The 21,292-nt window shown below is 39.4% G+C and overlaps 1 protein-coding gene across 2 annotated transcripts in view; it reads right to left on the bottom strand.

The window, feature by feature from the left end:
- LOC124172870 (recombining binding protein suppressor of hairless-like) overlaps positions 1 to 21,292 on the bottom strand; it is an 86,433-nt gene that overhangs the window by 9,923 nt on the left and 55,218 nt on the right. For both annotated transcript variants that reach the window (XM_046552369.1, XM_046552370.1), the window contains 4 exons: positions 18,683 to 18,820; positions 15,668 to 15,921; positions 9,671 to 9,826; positions 7,332 to 7,517 (listed from right to left, as the gene is read on the bottom strand). In XM_046552369.1, the coding sequence (XP_046408325.1) occupies positions 7,332 to 7,517; positions 9,671 to 9,826; positions 15,668 to 15,921; positions 18,683 to 18,820 (734 nt within the window). The remainder of the gene's footprint in view (positions 1 to 7,331; positions 7,518 to 9,670; positions 9,827 to 15,667; positions 15,922 to 18,682; positions 18,821 to 21,292) is intronic.

Raw genomic sequence — 21,292 nt, 5'->3', positions numbered from 1 at the left:
AGCATCAACGCAGTAATTTTGATGATGGTGCGTCCAATTATATTTTTTTATTAAGATCGTGCAAAAAATTGAGCGAGCGTGAAAATCAGGCACGGATAATCTGCAACCCAGATAAACTGCAGCCGGATAATCGTGAGTCATCTGTAATTGCCTAGGGCAATTGAAGAATAGGGTGGTTTCCTTCATCAAAGAAAACGAAAGGCATTGATTGCGATTCGTTACCCACCATTAGTATATTCATAATATACAAATTATTTCGTTTTAGAAATACCGGTTTGGACGAATGGCAATGGTCCATTTTTATCCTCATTTGAAAAAGGCCAGATTGGCGCCCACGCGATACCACTCCACGTGACGTCACAGGGACCTAGTTTCTATACGAATAGATAGGAGTTATACATCGTCTGAGATTACTAATGCATGCATGAGGCGCAGAGCTCAGGGAAACATGCCTTAATAATCACTTATTAAAACTGGCTAAGGTTGGAAAGTTTTCTTCATTTGATAAGGTATTAATAATCCTTATTTAAGCCAAGCGCTACCAGCTAACAAGGTACTCAGCTACCCGCTAGCATCCTGCATCCTATCAGCGCTCAGAGCCTCGATCAAGGTCACCTCACAAGGTGGGAGGGGGAACCAGAAATGCGTCGCACAGACTTTTTCCCATCATTCCTACTTATCCGTCGCATTTTCTCTACTCTACTCAAATATGAAATACTCTTTTATATTTGAGCACAGTTAGTATAACATATAGGGCCGTAAAAATTACATTTGCAAGAATTTTGATCAAGTATTAAATATATCTTTGATACAAAGGGGATTTCTTTTCAAACTCTGATTGCATTGCAAAAACACCATACAAGTCAAGGCCGGTACTGCGCAGATAGGGCAACTGCGTATCCTCCGTATCACATGCTCAAGTCATTTCTGACCGTAACTTGTTATTTTAAGGTTAGTAGCAATCTCATGAACTACACTGCCTCAATTGATTCTCCCGCCGAGTCTGCACTGCGGAGCGACAGCCGGAAAACTCTTCAAATGACTTAAGCATTGAAATGTCTTTATCCTTAACACGTTGCGTATACGGATGGCGACTATTCTCGACATTTTTTTCCCGAACGTTCCGGACGGATGATGAAGATTCTCGTCATTTAGGCACGTCAACCTAAACAATTTAAGAGCGTACCATACGTATTTGTTACTACGTTTTCAGTTGTTATTCGTTATTCATATCATGAATTGATGCATCATAACGCTTGATTCAACGCCTGAGCACAAGCTTCACTTCATAGAATTCTCCACAGAATGTTGCACCAAATGACTTCCAAAGAATTTTGCCCTTTCTTCTAAGATCATCGCCTGCTTGAAAATGCATTCCTCCTTGCCACATCTTCATTTCAGCGTAAAGATGGAAGCCACACAGCACTAGTTCAGCATTGCACGAAGGGTCATCGAAAAAGTTGCATTGAAATTGCTCAAGGAGCAGTTGGGCTGCATTATCGCTGAGATGACAAGCGTTATCACGGATCAAAACGTTCTCTCAATGCTATCATCGTGGTTACAAGACGACGTTAAGCATTGTTGAGGGCGAAAGAGCTTACTCTCTGCCTATTTCATCCCTTTTTACACTTCCACAAGTCAGCACGTCTCTTATTTTGTTTTGAATGGGAATGGATGTAATGCTCCACATCTTCAGCCACAGTGCATTTTTAAAAAATCTTTTTTATCGACTTAACACGTTGTGTACCGGGGTATTTAAATTCCTAGGAACGCCGATTTGGAATTATGTGCCTATTCGGGCGTAATGCCTTTGGTTTAAACATGGTTAAAAAGCTAATGTTTATAGTATAACTTTACCCAATCAAACGTTATGATGCATCAATTCATTATGAATAACGAACAACAACTGAAAATGTACTAACGAATACGTACTGTACGCTTTGAAATTGTTTAGGTTGACGCCCCTAAATGACGAGAATCTTTGTCATCCATTCGGAACGTTCGGGAAAAAAATGATGAGAATTCTCACCATTCATTCGCAACGTGTTAAAGATCAAGACATTTCAATGCTTAAGTCATTCGGCGAGTTTTCTGTCAGTCTCTCCGCAGTGCACACTTAGTGGGAGAATCAATTGAGGCAGTGTAGTTAATGAGATAGCTACTAACCTTAAAATAACAACTTACGGTCAGAAATGACTTGAGCGTGTGATACGGAGGATGCGCAGTTGCCATATCTGCGCAGTACCGGCCTGTGGCGTGTATGATGTTTTTGCAAAGCAATCAGAGTTTGAAAAGAAATCCCCTTTGTATGAACGATATATTTAATACTTGATCAAAATTCTTGCAAATGTAATTTTTACTGCCCTATATGTTATACTTAATGTGCTCAAATATAAAAGAGTATTTTGAACTCAGGCTTTGAAGTATTGTTTGATGTACGGCCGAAGAAAATGAATTGAAATGAAGACATGTCAATGCTGAAGCCATTCGGCGAGTTTTCTGGCTGTCTCTCCGCAGTTCAATCTTGGTGAGAGAATCCATTGAGGCAGTGTAGTTAACGAAATTTCCACTAACCTTAAACTAACAACTTACGATGACAAATGACTTGAGCATGTGGTGCGGAGGATGTGCAGTAGGCCGGCCCTTACTTTTCAGAATTGCGAAAAGTTACTCTGAAAATGTATTTTATTTTGGTTGATATCTACTGAAATTCATGTACAGCGTGAAACTAAAATGATCAATTGGATTGGAAATATTGTCATGGGAATTAAATTCTTTCTAACGTAAGCACATTTCTTCAGAGGCTAGATCTTAACAGTGGGAGTAAAGACTTTGTCGAGGAAGGGGAGGGGGTGGAGGGGAAGTGTCTAGTAATTGGTGCGGGCTGTACTACAGTGGCGCCACGGTGCGAAGTGGCGCCTTGGGGGGTGGATTGCATTATGACAGACGATATCTCTTAAAAGCTTTGAGATAGGTCAAAACAAACAGAAAATCGGCCCTAAAGACCCGGGCCCTTTTACATTTTACATAGAAATAGCACTTTTTCTGCTCCAAAAAACTCAATCGAGGGTCCTCAGTACTTAGGGCTCTTGGGGCACGGGTTGCCGTTATTTTAAAGTAACCAAATTTTAACATGTTAATATAAACCTTATTTGGATCATTTTGAGACTAGGAAAACATTACTTTTCGCAATTCTGAAAAATAAGGGCCGGCCTACAGTGTCTAGTTGCCCTATCTGCTCAGTACCCGCCTGTTGCTTGTACGGTGTTTTTGCTGAACTATTGCCGGTTGAAAAAAAAACCTCCATCGTGTTTCACAAACTTGACTTGCCTCATGTCTTTATGCAGATATGCAGGGCCAACAGGTTCATAAAAATCATGATTAAAAAAAAAAATCATTTTTGTTGATTTTTTTAATTTAAATTGGATTTTATTGATTTAAATGAGATTTTTATGATTCTCCATTCATCAAAAATTCAGTTATTTGCAAAACTAACTATTTGGGCAGCATATTGGAAAATGATCGTTTGCAGAGACAATAAGAGGCAACATACTCTAAGCTTAATACAACATTAAGTCAATCAGGGGAGAGAACTATGGAGATGCCAATGGTATCAAATTAAAAATTACACCAGCATAATATAAAATTGCCATTGGAAGCATCAAATGTGGAATATTATGCGGTTCTAAAGCATATGAAGTTTAGAACAATTCTGTAATTGCAACTTTGTGTGGTACCTACGCTTAGAAGTTAAATCAGAAAACAAATTTTTTTCAACGGATACACTAGTATTCTAACCAAAGCCATTTTTTTAAATTTTCATGTTACATGCATTCCTACGGTATCATTTCTATTTAAGAGCCACCATTGTGCTGACAACTGTTGATTCATTGTATTAATTAAGAAGTACCGTATATCTCCGAATATAGTCCCCCCTTTTTTTCCAAAAATGGCCGCGGAAAAGTAAGGGGGGGGGACTATAATCGAGTGTAATCCAGTTTAGCATACTAAAGGTGACCATCAAGTTATAAATAACGGCATAATGGCTAATGTTCTCGTAGTCTTTCTTTATGAGTATATTTATGAGGATTATAATCGGAGATATTAGTAAATACTGCCACGTTTTACCGGAAATTAAGACAATTTTTACCACAAATGTTGTAAAGATACGATTCTTCCGATTCAAATAGCATATTGAATATGCGTTTTCACGGAATCCATCGGGTAGCCGTTAATTTTTCTTGGAAAAGTATTGTTAGAATAATTCAATCAACACTGATCACTTAATGACGCAAAACAGTAAATAATTAAAATGAAAACTAAACACACACTATCATTACATTAATCGAACACTAGAATTGAATCAATAGTATATTTACCCGTCGCTCATTTAATAGTTACACGATTTAAATAATTGCGAAAAATAAACAGATAAAGTGAACCTTTCGTGACGACTTAGCATTTCATTGCGTCCGTAGCTACTATATCTCCATGTGCCCGTGCGGTTCGTGTTTACAACCACTGCCTTCACCGCCTTCACAGAACAAGAATGCGCAATAGGTGATGCATTTGTTTCTTAAAAGGCGCAATAATCGACAGCTTTAAACCAGAAGCGCCGGCATTACTGCATTTGATCGAAATCCAGCGACTCAGCATCGAAAGTATGATCAATTTATTGAGGATTACATATATTCAATTAGCCAGGGTAAGTAGGATCGATAAATTACGTCACATAACGTTTCGCAATTATTTCCGCGATATTTTCTTTATTAAAAATAATTTTACGTTCAACAGTGAGGTGATGGGTCAAGTAGAAAGATGAGGATCAATTCTGCGGCAGATTAGAGGCCATCAAAGACGGAGTTTCGATGCCAATTTAAAAATAGCAGTTGCAGAATACGCCGTAAATCATAGTATTCATAGCGCTTGCAAAGCGCTAATACATCGCGGAAGCCATTTCGGGGCTCTATGCGGCAGATTCGAAGAATTAGAGGAAAATATTGTCGAATTTGTGCGCAAATGCAGAGCAGAAGCTCTTTGTGTAACTTATGCAATGATTCGCGACGAGGCATTGAAAATTGATATCGTATTTTTTTCAGTTTTAATGTTTGTTGGAAAAAGTTTATTTCTTAATTTTATTACTTTGATATTTGTAAGTCCTTTAGTTTAATTATTTTGCTTAGCAGGCATTTGATGGCAATATTTTTATAATATTTATAATTTAGTTAACACAATTTTATTTAGATTTCCTAAATTCTTCTGGTCACTTGAATTTGTGATGACTTGATGGGTGTGTTACACTGGATCTAAGGAAGTTTCAGGGCCAAATGCAATACTGTTTATGGGCTTTAAGTTAAAGCTTATATATTGACATTGTCTGTAGTCATTTGGAAATCAAAAATATTAATAATTTGAAAATGTTTAAAAAATACAATAGCCTTGGATACTTAAAAAATTTTCTCATTTCTTCATTATATCTGGTTAAGGAACTATAAATTACTGATACATGCAATGGATCACAACATGTTTTAGGTATAGTTATTTTGTTGTGATGGAAAATATGTGAACAGATTTGTTCTTAATCTTCACAGAAAATAATAGTTTTTATCGACTCTAGAATCTTAACTTGCTAACCACAGAAAAATTGCCTTCCTTTGCATTTTAAAATTTTTCCCTAAACTGAGGTCTCAAAATTGGGGGGGGGACTATATTCAGAGGGGGACTATATTCGGATTTATCTCGTCTCCTTAACAGAATGATAATAAATAATTTAGATCGTTAATTAAGCGTGGGGCTAGTGGAAATGATTTTTTTTTCAGCAATACGGTTTGAGACGTATTTTTGCCGTCGTAGGTTACCGGGCGATTGCCTTCCAGGTAGAGTGTCTACGCTAAAAACTTCAAGGTCATCGGTATTCACGGGGAAGAAATGGAGCGGTGACTGAGTTGCGCATGAATAGCATCAACACATAAAAGGGTCCGCTATAGAGTCTTAAACACAATGGCTTCGTTCCCTCCCCGCAGTCATAGCCCTTCTGCGTCTCAGGAATACAGTTCAGCAGAAGAAGGTGATTTAGATAGAGCCATACAGGGTAAAAACCAAGAGAATATGGCAAAAAATAGGAATGCGTGTAGAAAAATCAAGAATTTATCAAGAAAAACCATTAACCTAGAAGAGGACTTGAGAGAGGTCAATTGCTTTGAAAATGGAGAGCGTCAAAGCGATATTGCGCGGAAGGTTAAACTCACGATGCCTTATTCTGAATAAAGACGAAGCTAAAATATCAGCGACCTCAGCCGCACCAACTTCAACCAAGCGGTCTACACATGCGGAAAGTTCATGGTGAATCAGTACAAAAAGACGAGAGTGGTAATCGCTCCGAGACATTAAGTGAAAGCTCCGGTTGGTTCCAGAATTTAAACGGCAAGCAGGTATTTTCAGTGCGGCGATATCAGGTGAATCTGCAAGTGTTGATAGCGCAGCCACCACAACATTTTCTGATGAACTCCAAGCTGTTATTGAAAGTGGCTCCTTTCCCCCTCAACTAGTTTTTAGTGTTGATGAGACGATATTCTTTTGGAAAAGAATGCATTCTCGTTCATTCATTTTCAGGGAAGGAAAACCTGGGTCAGGTTTCAAGGCATTTAAAGACTGTTTCACGTAGCTGCTAATGACTCGGAGGACTTCAAATTAAAATGATTTATCATTCATAAACTCCGCTAGCTATGAAATGGCATTTAAAGTATCATTTTCCTGTCATTTCGATGAGCGACAAAAGGGCCTGGGTGACACAATAGTTGTTTTTAGACTAGTTTGAAAAATCATCAACTGCCGGCAACGCATTATGATCCCCTGAGATAGCAGATGTTAGCCCACCCGCACGACAGGACGGAATTTCGAAAGCACATAAGAATTTTTTTTAACGTGAATAAAAGTCTTGGAATGCGTGAATACTATCTTTAAAGATGTTTTAAACTATAAATATTTATAGAAATAATGTTTTCTAAGGCTTTTTATGGGAATATAGATGTTTTAGAGGAAATTCAATACCAAAGACCTATGCTACCAGGAACGCATCCCTATCTTCCCTATGTTAAAACGCTCTCGTATAACGCAAATTCGTATAGCGCAAAGACCCCAAGGAACGCATCCCTTGCGCTATACGAGACATGGGTGTATAGATCACATTATGATTTAAATCACCTGATTTTTAAAAATAAGAATCAAGTGATTTAAATCGTGATTTAAATCATTATTTAAATCAAAGTGATTTAAATCAATCAACCCTGAGGGCCAATAAAATTTTATTCGAGTGATTATCGATGATTCACCTGAGTGGCTTGCGGCACCCACAGCCAGTTGCCGCAAAAGGCAGAGATTTCTGGCACGACACACAGCATGCTCTCCTGGCATCGGTACATGGTCTCGGCTTCCACGTCGTCAAACCACACCTTCAGATTGGGGCTGAAGTTCTCGCCCGTGAGCTCCAGCATTGCTATGTCCCCACCGCCGTTCAGCTGCAAGAGAAGAAATCTATATACAGTCAAACCTCTTTACATCATAATGGAGGGGACCAAAATTTGGACAATTTGATGCATGGAGGTTCACTATATACAGTAAAACTTTGATTTTGCGCAGTTGGAGGGACCGAAATATGGGTACTGAGTAAAAATCAAGAGCTGGTATTGAGGAGGAGTATAGTTTTCAGGATAACACTTGCTCATTATTTTTAGAACGCTTAGTCATACACTTTTGAATAGTTCTCATTTGAGCCAGAACCAGATCCAGAAAAAGTCTCATATGTGAGGCTTTACGGTAAAAGAGCATGAAATCCTTTTCAATCGCATCAGTTATATGTTTCCTGGATTCAATTACTCATTTGGAGGTAATGAAATGAAGCCTAATAATCTTATTTACTCACAAGCGACACCACAGATGATGTGTTACCTTAAGAGAAACAACGTTGCATTCCTGAACAATGTTTCCCATGGTTGAACAACATGGTTGAATTGCTAGCATTTCTGGCACTAAGATTACTGCTGTTACCCAAGAGAAATTTCGTAATGGTGATACTAAATGCTCGCAGAGAAGCTAATTTTTGAAAATATTCTCATGAAAAGCAGTTTTCAGGGAATTCGTTTAACCACCTGCCGACAAACAAAGATTGGAGATTGAAGAAATGAGATACCTGAGGATAGTCATACAAATTAACCCCATCAGCAGGGAGCAAAATTTCGCTAATACATCACAAAGGCTTTACACCCTGTGGGCCTGGGTTCAAGTCTTGGCAGTAGCAGGAACTTATCAGAGATGGCCCTATCCCAACTTGAGTGTAATGTGGAGGGCACTTACAGTGCACCACTCTGTCCAGCAGATGGGACGTTAAGTCCTGGTCCCTTAGGAGCCTATCATTACAGCCTGGCTAATGCCAACATAGGGTTCCTATCCCCCCTACCTTTACTTCATGGCGCTAATGACCACAGCTTTCGGTTACCTCCCTCCAAGTAGCACACCATAGATAATACGGAGCACATAGGACCCGGGATATTCGTAAATTCAGATTTTCCCGGTGTTAAGATCACTTTTTTTAAGGGTGTCGCTTGCCGTCTCGTGTGAGCTCGGTATTGCTCTCGGGGTAATTCTTCAACATACGAGCAAGATGCGTTCCAATACGGACTTAATCAACTAGCATAGGTTTATCAACTTACGAACAAAGTCTTAAGACTAAGTTTAGTTTGACATAGTTTGACATAATTTTGAATAAATTGCAGAATTTTCAGGTCAATGGTTCAAAATGGTGAGTTTTACGGCTTTCTGAGGGATATTTTATTAAACCTTACACCATTACATTACAAATATCAATCCATTTAAGTAAAACGGGTTAAACTTAAAGATTTCTCTGAGCTCTGGGAGGGGGGGGGGGGGGTTTATCCCCCCTTGCTGTGCCAAAGATGGCGTAAACCATGACTTATGTACAGAAGATTTTATGATTGAGCTCTGAAAATATATAAACTTTGGGTGATATTCATTATGCCAACTGTTTTCTACTTTTGAAGTGAAGATTGATTTCACCATACGATGAATTACTTTGAATTGTCAACTGAATTACTTTGCAGTTCTGGGACAATATTTTGCAAAACATATTGAAAACTTAGCGATCTTGGATCTTCACAAACGTCGGCAGTAGTTTTTCAGCCATCTACAATTTGCATCGGTTCTGGTTACAAGCTTTCCTCTTGTCAACGGCACCCTCCAAAAATTCGTGCACTTTTTCACGAGGTAATTTTCACTTAATCGTGTTGTAAATTGTGATATGTACCCTATTTAGAAATGATTACTAGGTTTATTTCTAAACTCCTGAACTCTATATCTTTTATCCTGTTGCATATCAGCAGTGAACAACCAAGAACTCACACAACAATAATGTACATAGATACAATACATAGATACTAAACATAAATATTAAACATAAACTTTTGACTGTCGCCACAACAACTACAGTAGTTAAAATATTGGCTGTTACCTAAATTTATACATTCCAACACCCAAAAATTGAATAAATTTAATTTCATTTCAATATTAAATCAGTAAAATATAAAAAAAGATAGCAATCGACCTATGTATAATTATTGTTATAATAAGATGAGAATGTTTGAAAGATCTCGCTCACGTGTAGGCTATGTACGATGGGCACAGGGGTGATGGTGGTCCCAATTGGCCCCATTCCCTCGTAGAACTGGTACTCGGCCTTGTCTGTGCTGATGATCGTCCACGACGCACCGTCGTTTATCATCTCGCGGTTCGGATCCTTGGGGCAAGGCGTCGCCTGAAAAGCAAGCAAACCAGCAAGGCATGATACAGTAAAACCTCTTTGCATCATAATGGAGGGGACCAAAATTTGGGCAATTTGATGTATTGAGGTTCACTATAGAGAGGTTTTAATGATAGGCACCATTTTTTCATATCCTTCGGATTTGAAAGGCACTACTATCTTTAAAACCATTATATTTATATGTTTAAACCCACATGTATTTATTATTTAATAATTACAGAGCGCGAGTGCTATCGCATGATTTTTACCATGATTCGAGAGAAAACGATGTGATCTCTCTCAATTCAACAGTCACTTAAAATGCTTTAATTTCTCACTTAGGATAGTTGGATACCTTTTTTCTTATTTACTGTTAGGTATGCTCTCATATGGAACAAAATGGCCATAACTAATGATTAACGTGAAAATTACAGCATAATAAGGTATATAAGAAAAAAAAAGGGTGAAACATTTATCGCTGAAAATATCATTCCATGCACGTAATCACGGCTGCATTAATGGTCTCTTGTTGTCTCGGTACAATTTGCGGAGGTAGTTAGGCTGTCTCGGGGGTATCTCCTTGGTATGATAAGTGGAGGTTTTATGATATAAAGAGGTTCACTACAAAGAGGTTTTCCTATAAATTTACATGTAAATCAGACGGGACTGTAAGGGTGGTATGATGTATGGAGGTTTATGATGTACAGAGGTTCACTACATAGAGGTTTTACTGTCCTGTGGAAAAAATTAGCAATACCCTTCAATTCAGTGTGCAATAATGCACATCAGTACATGGAACCCACTCATCCGCAACATTTCGTCACCTTCCCCCTCCAGTCCTCACTCTTCACCCCCTCTGCCCACCCGAAATAAAAAAAGGCAGGAAAAACCAAATCCCAGCATCACTCCCTTGAAGAAGTGACCAGCTGTGGGTCACGAAACGTCAGGGCAATCTCCACTACGTCATGCAGAATACACCTTTATGTCTCTTTCTCTTTTAATCACAATGAGCAGCAAAAGCTTCAACCTACAAACACGATATCTTCGTTTAACTTTATCGGTGACAAGGACATGCTTGCCATAGTATGGGAGGAATTTGAGTATCAACATGGTATTGGTCGTATCACCGATGGAGGACATATTGAACATCTGTAATATAAATTTGAGAGGCTTGTAAATGTGAGTGTGAAGATTCATATTCGTAAATCTTGAAGATTAATAAATAAATGCATTCAAAATATGCATATATTGTACACAAAATGAGTACCCAATTACCTTTATGTGTACAGTGCATCAAATGATTTCAAAAATACAGTAGATTTCGGTTAATTGGGACATATCAGGACTTGTGCACTTTGCCCCAATTAGGCGAACTATCCTGTATATGGGTATAAACAAACATTGAAATGGTAGAAAGAAGACTGAAGAATGTTTATAATGCAACAAAAGTTTATTTAACTTCGATTTGATTAATAAATCAGCGAGTTTAGTTAATTTATTGTGGTTTTTAAGAATTACTTCAATTTAGTTAAAAATATTTTTAACAGCCTCGGGTGACATTGTTGAATGTCTTTTACTAAGTCCTTTTAAAGAAAAGTCCTATCCTCTCGCAGATACTATAACAAGAGCTTTCAAAATAGGGCAAGAATAGGTACATTAGTGAAAAATAAAGAGTATATCAAAAGAGGAAAATATAAAAAAACAGTATTCAGAAAACAAAAAATTTTAATTTCGTCACGAGTAAAGAGTCTATGTCGCCGACTCATGGCCCAATAAAGCGGCATGCTGTCCCAATTAAGCGAAGAATACTCTGGGATATTCCTCTATTGGGTTAACTGTTCTTCAAGATCTGCCCCAAGTAACCAGTGGACCTATTAAACGGAATCTGCTGCATTACATACACAAAACATGACATGCATGTTCTACTAGAGAATTTCGGGCACTGTTCAAATATGGTATCACTTTACTCAACCAGATCAAACCCCCGGAATACATGCTCCACAATATACACAGGGGACACGCGAGTTGCATATACTCTAGGATACAGGAACTATTGATGGTCGGAGGCCGTTATACACACCGCACGAAATTTTGCAGGTTAGAATTGCATTGATTTCTCACTAACGCCGTTTTACATGGAGCATGTCATTGCGTCGGTTGGCACTGAAAAGATATTAAAATTGCAAGAAAGCGAGCTCTGAATTTGAGCAGGGACTGCTATGCCGTCGTGCATCCAAGCATTATCGCATGCATACTAACAATTCACCGCTACACACGATGCAATTTTGATTGTGCCTTCGAACATACGGCAGATTGCACAATGATGTACCCCATGTAAAACTAGCCTTCACAGCAGGAAATTTGCCTGAATGGAATTATTATGGGCTATTTTGCCGTCATACGTCATGTCAAGGTGACACAGTCATTAGCACTGATGAGGTCTCCCGCATAGGAGGTGAAATGCTGATTTTAACCCTGTCGCGCCGAATGCCACACCTGTGCGGCAAGGATTTTCTTCCATAAACAACGAATGCCACACCTGTGCGGCGTGCCAGTGACAAAGAATGCCGCGCCGGTGCGGCACAGGTCGAAAAAAGTGACCGTGGTGGGCACAATAGACCCACGGAAGCGGTCGCCCCCCGTGATCCGCCTTAGAGCGAGCCCAGTCCCATCTTCGGCCACTCAGATCGACCCTTTCCTATCCTCTCCACGCGGTCAACTACTGTTACTTGCAGTGTGTTTTCCAAGAAAAATATTTGTTCCTCACTTTAGAAATCCAATGCTAGAAATGAATTCATCTTTTTTTGCTGACCACATGGAAATTTCAGACAAAATTCTAACATTAATATCAACGGAGTTATAAAATAACTAGTAAATATACTAAATCCATCTATATCAACGTTTGAACTTCGTTTAAAATTTCTGCACGCTCAGAAAAAAACACAAAATTCATTTTGAATGTAAAAAAATCGATGAATCTCAGCAGTCCAGCAACATCTTGTCCGGTAGTGTCCGCAAATATCCACAGGGAAGAATGATGCCTCGGTAGCTTAACTGGCTAAAGCACTCGACCGGAAATCGGGGGATCCGGGTTCGAATCCCCGTCAAGGGGAATGATTTTTTCTCTGTGGATCTTTCGCACGATCGTGCATTGCAGGTGACTCCGTAAAAAGTTATCACAGCGGCTAGTCCCGGTATACTTTAAACCTTATAGTGCTATCCTTCTGCCCGGGGGTACAGTCGAAAAATGCGGAGGGTATTTTAATAAAATGTAGCAAACAGGAAAAATAAACATTATATAGTTAATTTTTCAGATATTTTTAAGCATTTTTTTTAATTAATGAGATTAAATTGGGCAATAATAATTACAACATTTTTATACATTTACTGTTATATAAGTTTTTTAATTTCAATGTCCTCAAATGTAACAACAATAACGTAAAAGCCGATATATCGGCGTGCCGCACTAACAGTGTTAAGGTCAATGTGTCATCATGGCACGCTGACCAATAATAGGGTAGTTTCCTTCATCAAAGAAAACAAAAGGCATTGATTGCGATTCGTTACCCAGCATTAGTGTATTCATAATATACAAATTGTTTGGTTTTAGAATCCCAGTTCAGATGAATAGCAATGGTCAATATTTATCCTCATTTTAAAAAGGCCAGATTGGCGCCCATGCGATGCCACTCCACGTGACGTCACAGGGACCTAGTTTCTATACGAGTAGTCAGGAGTTTCACATCGTCTGAGATTACCAATGCGTGCATGAGGCACAGAGCTCAGGGAAACATCTCTTAATAATCACCTATTAAAACTGGCTACGGTCGGAAAGTTTTCTTCGTTTGATAAGGTCTTAATAATCCTTAATTAAGCTAATCGCTACCAGCTAGCATGGTGCTCTGCTACCTGCTAGCATCCTGCGTCGTATCAGCGCTCAGAGCCTTGCCCCAAGGTCACCTCACTTGTGGCAGCGGGAACGAGAACGACGTCACACGGGAGTTTTCCCGGCATCCAGAGTTACCCGTTGCGCTTGTAAATTTTCACTTTTCATTCAATCGCGAAAAATAGATATCGTCATTTAAAAATCTATAAGTGCAATATACGTACTGCGGGAGTAATGATCTTTTGATTTAGGCAATAAAAAAACAACAGGAAACCACCCTATTTCGTGTCCCATGTAAAACGGCCTCAACATTTGCTCTTTCCTAACTCGATCCGTCCACTGTGAAATATTTCTAAACCTGCCGCGTGAACGGCGGTGAAATATACAAGAATTGCCATGAGAAAAAATTCCCCTGGACCGGGAATCGAACCACGGACCTTTGGCTTTCCGGGCCACTGCGCAGACCACTACGCTATCCAGGTTCTTTAATTCTCATGGCAATTATACCGAGGCTCATGGTACTAGGTGTTAGGCCCTCGCGGTCCATCAAGGATGGCAACGCGAGGGAGAAAGGACTTCCAAGAAGCCACAACCGGTTGAGAGCCTCAAACCTGCGCTAAAGCCGCGCAAAGCGGTATACGATAATCCGCAACGGATATCCCTGATGGATAATCCGCAACATGAATGTAACGCAGATGGATAATCGGGAGTCCGCTGTATAACTGACAAGGTGTGACCACGTGCCTCGAGGAAAAAATTGAGCGAGAGTGAAAATCACGCAAGGATAATACGCATCCAGCATAAACTGCAGCCGGATTATCGGGAGCCAGCTGCATTTACATTTTTGATCGTAGGCTAAAATTAAGCACCAAAAATTCATAAAACTGAAAAAGAGGCATACATTTGCAAACAAAGATTTTTGTTTTTTGCTTGAATTTTATTTTTTAAAGGTCATTACACTTTTTTTAGATAGCCGTCTCAAACCGGCCGAATTTTGAGATGCAAGTAGGAAGTAAGCCATTGATATGCATAGCAAGATAGACATCATTTAAGTGTTCAACTGCACTAATAATGGTGCTTTAAACTTTAAGGGTGTACCATTGACAAGGGGAGACCACGAACCTTGCTCCTCCTTTTTCAATGCCGTATTTTTTATGGCCTTCGGAATGGTGAACACATCCCTGAACTAGTAGTGGTTCCGTTGAATGGGCCTTAGTTTGGCTATAATTAATTAATTTTCACGCGGTACTTTTGCCGTATATAATTTCAAAATATCGCTCCTTTATACAGATGGGTTCGATGGGATAGTGGTAACATATACAACTCTCACCCAGGAGGCCAGGATTCGGGGCTTCTTCATGGCAATATATTTTCTTGTCCTCATTTCCAGTTAAGAGAAAAAAGTCACTGTTATAGCCCCCCGTTAATCTTTCGGTATGTTTTTGAGAAGAGTAGCAAGTGGAGCCTTCACTTTCCGCGTTGGAAATGACACTGCTTAAATACCTAAACGCCATTATGATGATAAAAAAAAGTCTCATGTCTATGTTCGTCGCAATAAGTAATTAATGAAAAAGTTGAAGCCGTATGAGAACAATGAAGACAACAAAATATATAGCCATGACAAAGCCCCGAACCCTGGTCCCCTGGCAGGTAGCCATAATCGCTACCACTACCCCACCTGACCCGTATGCTGAGTAGTGCGATATGATGGAACTATACGTGGCTTGTGAAAAGTACTCCTTGAAAATTAATGAAGTACAGCCAATCTAATGCCCATTCAACAGAACCGCTACTAGTTCAGGGATGTGTTCACCATTCCGAAGGCCATAAAAAATACGGCATTGAAGAAGGCGGAGCAAGGTACGTGGTCTCCCCTTGTTAGATAAGTTGCCTTTGAGCATGCGATATGTTTGCGAATTTGACCCTAGTGAGCGGTGAATTATGAATGGATCGTATACGCATGTATATACCTGGAACTGGATGATCCTTTCCTGGGAGAGGCAGAGGTACATTCTCTCCATGTCCTTGAGGTAGAAGGCACACTTGTGCAGCTGCGAGACGGGATCGTCCGCATCCAACAGCGCCATCTGCTTGTCCACTTTGCGGATCACTAGCCGAGGGAGAGCCATTCCCGTCACGCTGCAGACCAACTTGATTGTGCTCCCGTAGTGGATGTACCCGTCGCGCACAGCAAACTCCTCCGACTCGGACTCATTGTCGTCAACTAGACAAAGAGAAATACAACACTAAGGCCCGTATTTTTAGTGGGGCCAACCGACCCTAGATACGTCATCTGCCCCAGTAGCGCATCGAGGGGGGCTTTTCTGGGATAAATCCCCCCCAGAGCTCAGAGAAAGTTTTAAGTTTGATCTATTCTACTTATTGGATTAATATTACTTATAGACAAGTGTAAGAATAAATAAAATATCCCTCAGAAAGCCGTAAAACTCACCATTTTGAACCATTTATCCTGAACTTTTTCTGGGGAAGGGCCCCTTAATCTCTTGCTTACCCAGGTGGGTATTCCATACCCCCAGGACTCCCAATATTAGTTGCAACTAACCCCCCCCCCCCTTGTCTTAATTCCTGGCTGACCCCTGATCGGCCCCTACATAAAACGATCTCCCCCTACATACGCCACACCAAGCCCTACAAATGGCCGTTTTTGGAACTAAACGGGCCCTACTTGATGCAGGGTACCCTAACCAGCCCCACACCCTACAAAAACATGGTGGCCAAATATCGTCTGCTGATCACTTCCATTAAAGAATCTATGTTACAATGGATATTAACCCTTAACCGGTGACGTGCGGTCTGAGAGACTGCTGCATTTCTAAAATTATGAATATTTTCAAAATTAATATTTCAAAATATCCATAATTCTCGTTTGCTTCATATTTTTGCATGACAAGGACATTCCACTCTTAAAATTTAACGTTCCTTTTATTAATTTCTGTAAATTGGCAATTGAACTTGATTAGCGGTCTGTGAGACCGCACGTCACTTACTAAGAATGCATCAAGAAAAGGAATAAGCGGGATAAATTTCATGGCTACTTACTACTTGGCCTTCCTACTTTAACATTTAAGGCCTTTTTTGAATCTGGCGAAATATTGATAGATAAATATAATAATTGTAACTCAAGTGTTTTTGGCATCAGTTTTTTGATCCTGCTTCAAATCACAATTTCTTATGACAAATTGGTTCGTATTGGGAGTGTAAAAATTATAATATAAGTTTTAAAATAGTTAAGCATTCAAAGAAAAATTAAACAAAACAATAAAAATGGCGTAGCAATATTTTATGAATTTTTGATTTATTGCGGTCTCCCAGACCGCACGTCACTGGTAGTGTAACAAGAATTGCACGTCACTGGTTGAGGGTTAAGGGAGATGAGCTCACTCAAACCATTTTAAAACCGACCCTGGATACGTCATCAGCCCCAGTGGTGCATCGAGGGGGGGTTTTGGGGGATAAATCCCCCCCACAGCTTACAAGGAGACATCGCCAAAGTGATGTTCGGGATCTGGATACGGACGTTATTTTCTGAAACCCTCAGCAAAAGCATATTACATATTATTACGGAGGCTTCCGTGGTGAGTTTTGGTGATTGTTTTCCGGGTTCATTCCGCGTTGACTCATATTTTGTGGACGACAGTTTCGGGCACGTTCCAGCTCCGTTTTTTATCATTTGGACCCGAAGACGGGAGCTGGAATGGGCCCGACACTGTCGTCCATAAAATATGAGTCAACACGGAATGAACCCGGAAAACAATCACCATATTACATATTATACATATTGAAGCCCTGATGATAGTTTAAAATAAACACAAACGTTGGCTAAAACTTTTTTGCATAACATATATTGACCTACACTCCAAGAAATATTTTACCATGAATTAAACAAGGTCTAGATAAGAAGGAAAAAAATTAATTATCTAATCAACCAAGGAGGAAAGTTATTCATCACTTTCACATCACCGTCATCTCATACTACAATATATAATTACAAGGAGAAGAATCTGAAGAAGTACCTGTATAACACCATCAAACATTAACCCAATTTTTGGACTTTGAGAGTGGAAAATTTAAGAAGAAATACAAGAGAAACCTTAGAACATATTGAAGCCCTGATGATAGTTTAAAATATTCACAATCGTTGGCTAAAACGTTTTTGCATCACATACATTGACCTACACTCCAAGAACTACTCTAACATGATTTGAAAAAGGTCAAGATAAGTAAAAAAAATAATTATCTAATCAACCAAGGAGGAAAGTTATTCATCACTTTCACATCACCGTCATCTCCTGCTACAATATATATAAGGAGATATACAAGGAGAAGAATTCCCTCCGTCTTCCTCCCATATCAAGAGTAGGGATCACTGCAGGCCACTTTTTAAAAAGTTAGGAATCTTTCCACTGCCATGTTTATATATACTCCAACTTGTTGTATTTGTAAAAAACACAATCATATTTTCTGTAAGAACTGCGATATACACAGTTACAACACAAGGTGTAAAACAAATATTCATACACCTTGAGGGCCCATATAAAGTGGCACTGAAATGCTACAATAAACTACCCGAAAAAATAAAATCAATAGAGAAATGGGAAAAATTTAAAAAAAGAGTCAATTCATTATTGATAAACGAGTGTCATTAAGATATAAATGAATTCCTAGGAAACTGATTACTGTAAGATAAATTCATATGTGCTAGACGGGTTTCTGATGTATAATATTGTTCTATGTTGCGATATATGTATGTGTATTGTAACAAATGATTTAAGATTTATATTTGACTTGTCTTATAGTTGTAACAAACCAGTCTCAGGACCAATAAAATTTATTATTATTATTATTATTATTAATATTAATATCATATCAAACGTGCAATACGCAAGCATACAATGGGAAATCATCAGATCTTATTTCAAATTTATTACCGACCACAAAAGATTTAACTCTATGAATGTACTCACGCAAATGTATGGTGAAGGCTCCCCATTGCGTGGAGCTTGCGTGGAAGTTCCCATTCTCCACGTGCAGATATCTCGTGCTCACCGTTTGCGAGCGCAGACGGTTGAATAAGGCCACTTTGGTTCCGCTTGCAATGCACACTGGGAAACGAGATGAAGCAAAAGTGAGAGACCGAGGCTTGCACTAGCACACACTTGTCAATTAAAAATTCCACTTTGAGATTTCTTACTTCCCAAGCAGAAATGCATCGTTAAATATATCCAAGGTGCCAATAAGTCATGAATATAATCTTATGGAGGTGAATATTTCTCATGCAGTCAAAATAGGGTAGTTTCCTTCATCAAAGTAAACGAAAGGCATTTGTTGCAATTCCTTACTCAACATTAGTGAATTCATAATATACAAATTATTTGATTTAAGAAATCCCAGTTTAGACGAATGTTAATGGTCAATTTTAACTTTATTTGAAACAGGCCAGATTGGCACCCATGTGATGCCACTCCACGTGACGTCACAGGGACCTAGTTTCTATACGAGTAGATAGGAGTTTTACATCATCTGAGATTACCAATGCATGCATGAGGCACAAAGCTCTGGGAAACATCCCTTAATAATCACCTATTAAAATTGCCTATGCTCGGAAGGTTTCCTTCGTTTGATAGGGTATTAATAATCTTTATTTAAGCCAAGCCCTATCAGCTAGCAGGGTACCCTGCTACCTGCTAGCAGGGTACTCTGCTACCTGCTAGCAGCTCGCATTGTAGCAGCGCTCACAGCCTCACACCAAGGTGACCTCACACAGCGGTAGCTGAAACCAGAATGATGTCACACATGCTTTTCCCAGCATTCATACTTAGTCGTCATGTTTTCACATGATTGAAAATGTTCAAATTTCATTTAATCGCAATAAAGAGATACACTGTCATTTAAAAATCTAACATCGTGAAATACGTACTCCAGGAGTAATACAGTCGGATCCGGATTTAACGTCTTCGCATTTAACGTTTTTCCGCATTTAGCGTTTATTTTTTTGGGTCCCGATTCATTCCCTATTAGGACATTGTAAAAATTATCCGTATTTAGTGTTTCCGCATTTTGCGTTTTTCCGCATTTATGGTCGTAAAAATTTGTCCCGCTCAAGATTTTTTTGCTCGATTTAACATTTTTTCATGACGGTTCATCCAAATCTTCGAATTTATGCTCATCAACAAGAACAGTGTCATGAAAGTTTACCTGGAGTCGATAGAATCTACCGGGAAACGCTTCTTCAACTGCTTTCTTCCGCGAGCGCAGCGCTGCGACCTTCAACTCGCAAGCTGGGTGATTTGTCTTCTCGTAATGTTTCGCTCCCCTTCTGATCCAAACACCAGGCACTTTTTGTATCAGATCCGATCTAATGGAGCAAAGTCATCCCTTAATAACCTCGAACTACCTTATCCTTCACTTCTTGAACTTGACTTCGATGATACGTGGCGACTGATCACACGAGTTTTTCTCCGAGGGCCGCTACAATGGCGGTTTTCTCGTAATGTTTTCAATTGATGGCTCGTAATGTCAATGACGGTTTTCTCTTAATGTTTTCACTTGATGGCTTATGCCCCTTTCAATTCTACTCTCTACGGGCAGTCCATTTTTAGCCCAATATTTTTACAGTCATCTACTTTCTCTTTTCAAAAGAGGAGACACAATATCATTTGCGCAGTTCACCAGGTGATTCTTTCTATAGATTTCTGTTTCCACGGAGGAACAGAGAAAGAACCGAGGAAGCGTTTCCCCTGTCATGACCGTGAGTGAGAGCATTCTTTCCCTGCGGAACAACATTATTTTACATCGTAATTTAGGTATCCCGGAGCCAATTTGCTGACATGCGGCTGGTTGATATCGATGTCGATTCAAAAATATCTATCTGGTGCTAATTAATGTCAAAAGAGAATGACAATCGGAGTTTTGACGAACTATCACGGTCCATGACTCAAAATAAATCGCTCATACTGGAAAAAATATCACCGCATACTCACGGTAGAATAGATGAGCGCGGAAAAATACGAAAATCCGGCAGGTATCCATTGGTGGTTGACTTCGACATCATAACCCTGACGAAATTGCCAAACTCCAGAGGCACTGACAATTTTTCTGATGAAATCCAGTTTTGTTGAAGATTATACCTTTTCACTTAACTTTAAGTTTAGCTAATCGTTAATCAAGGTCCAACCAAATTTCATTAAAAGCTGCCGAGAAACAAGGTGAGTCGGAGTCAAGGTGATCAGCGCGCCGCGTAAACAACTTCTCCCGGTTCCATTCGACCTGCATGAGGCCGCGGATATATGACAACGAATCTGGTGCCATCATCGAGTTGAATCACCATCAACTTGTACGCACACTAGAAATAAGATTCTCCTTTTTTGGATGACCTCGAAATCCAAAATGTGCGCACGGGAGGCTTTTTAAAGGCTCATAAATCCCTCGTTTCGCCAAGGCAACAGAAAACTTTAAGTTGGTATAATTCCAGAAAACCTCCCTTTTACTAGATATTCGGTAGTTTAGATTTCGGGATTAGCGATCTTCTGCTGTCCCTTTATTTCACTCATCTTTATAGATGCAATGACGATTTT

Source organism: Ischnura elegans, assembly GCF_921293095.1.
Source record: "Ischnura elegans chromosome 13 unlocalized genomic scaffold, ioIscEleg1.1 SUPER_13_unloc_3, whole genome shotgun sequence".
NCBI lineage: Eukaryota > Metazoa > Arthropoda > Insecta > Odonata > Coenagrionidae > Ischnura > Ischnura elegans.
The sequence above is the reverse complement of the archived record's forward strand: the minus strand, read 5'-3'. Positions and strand labels throughout refer to the sequence as shown.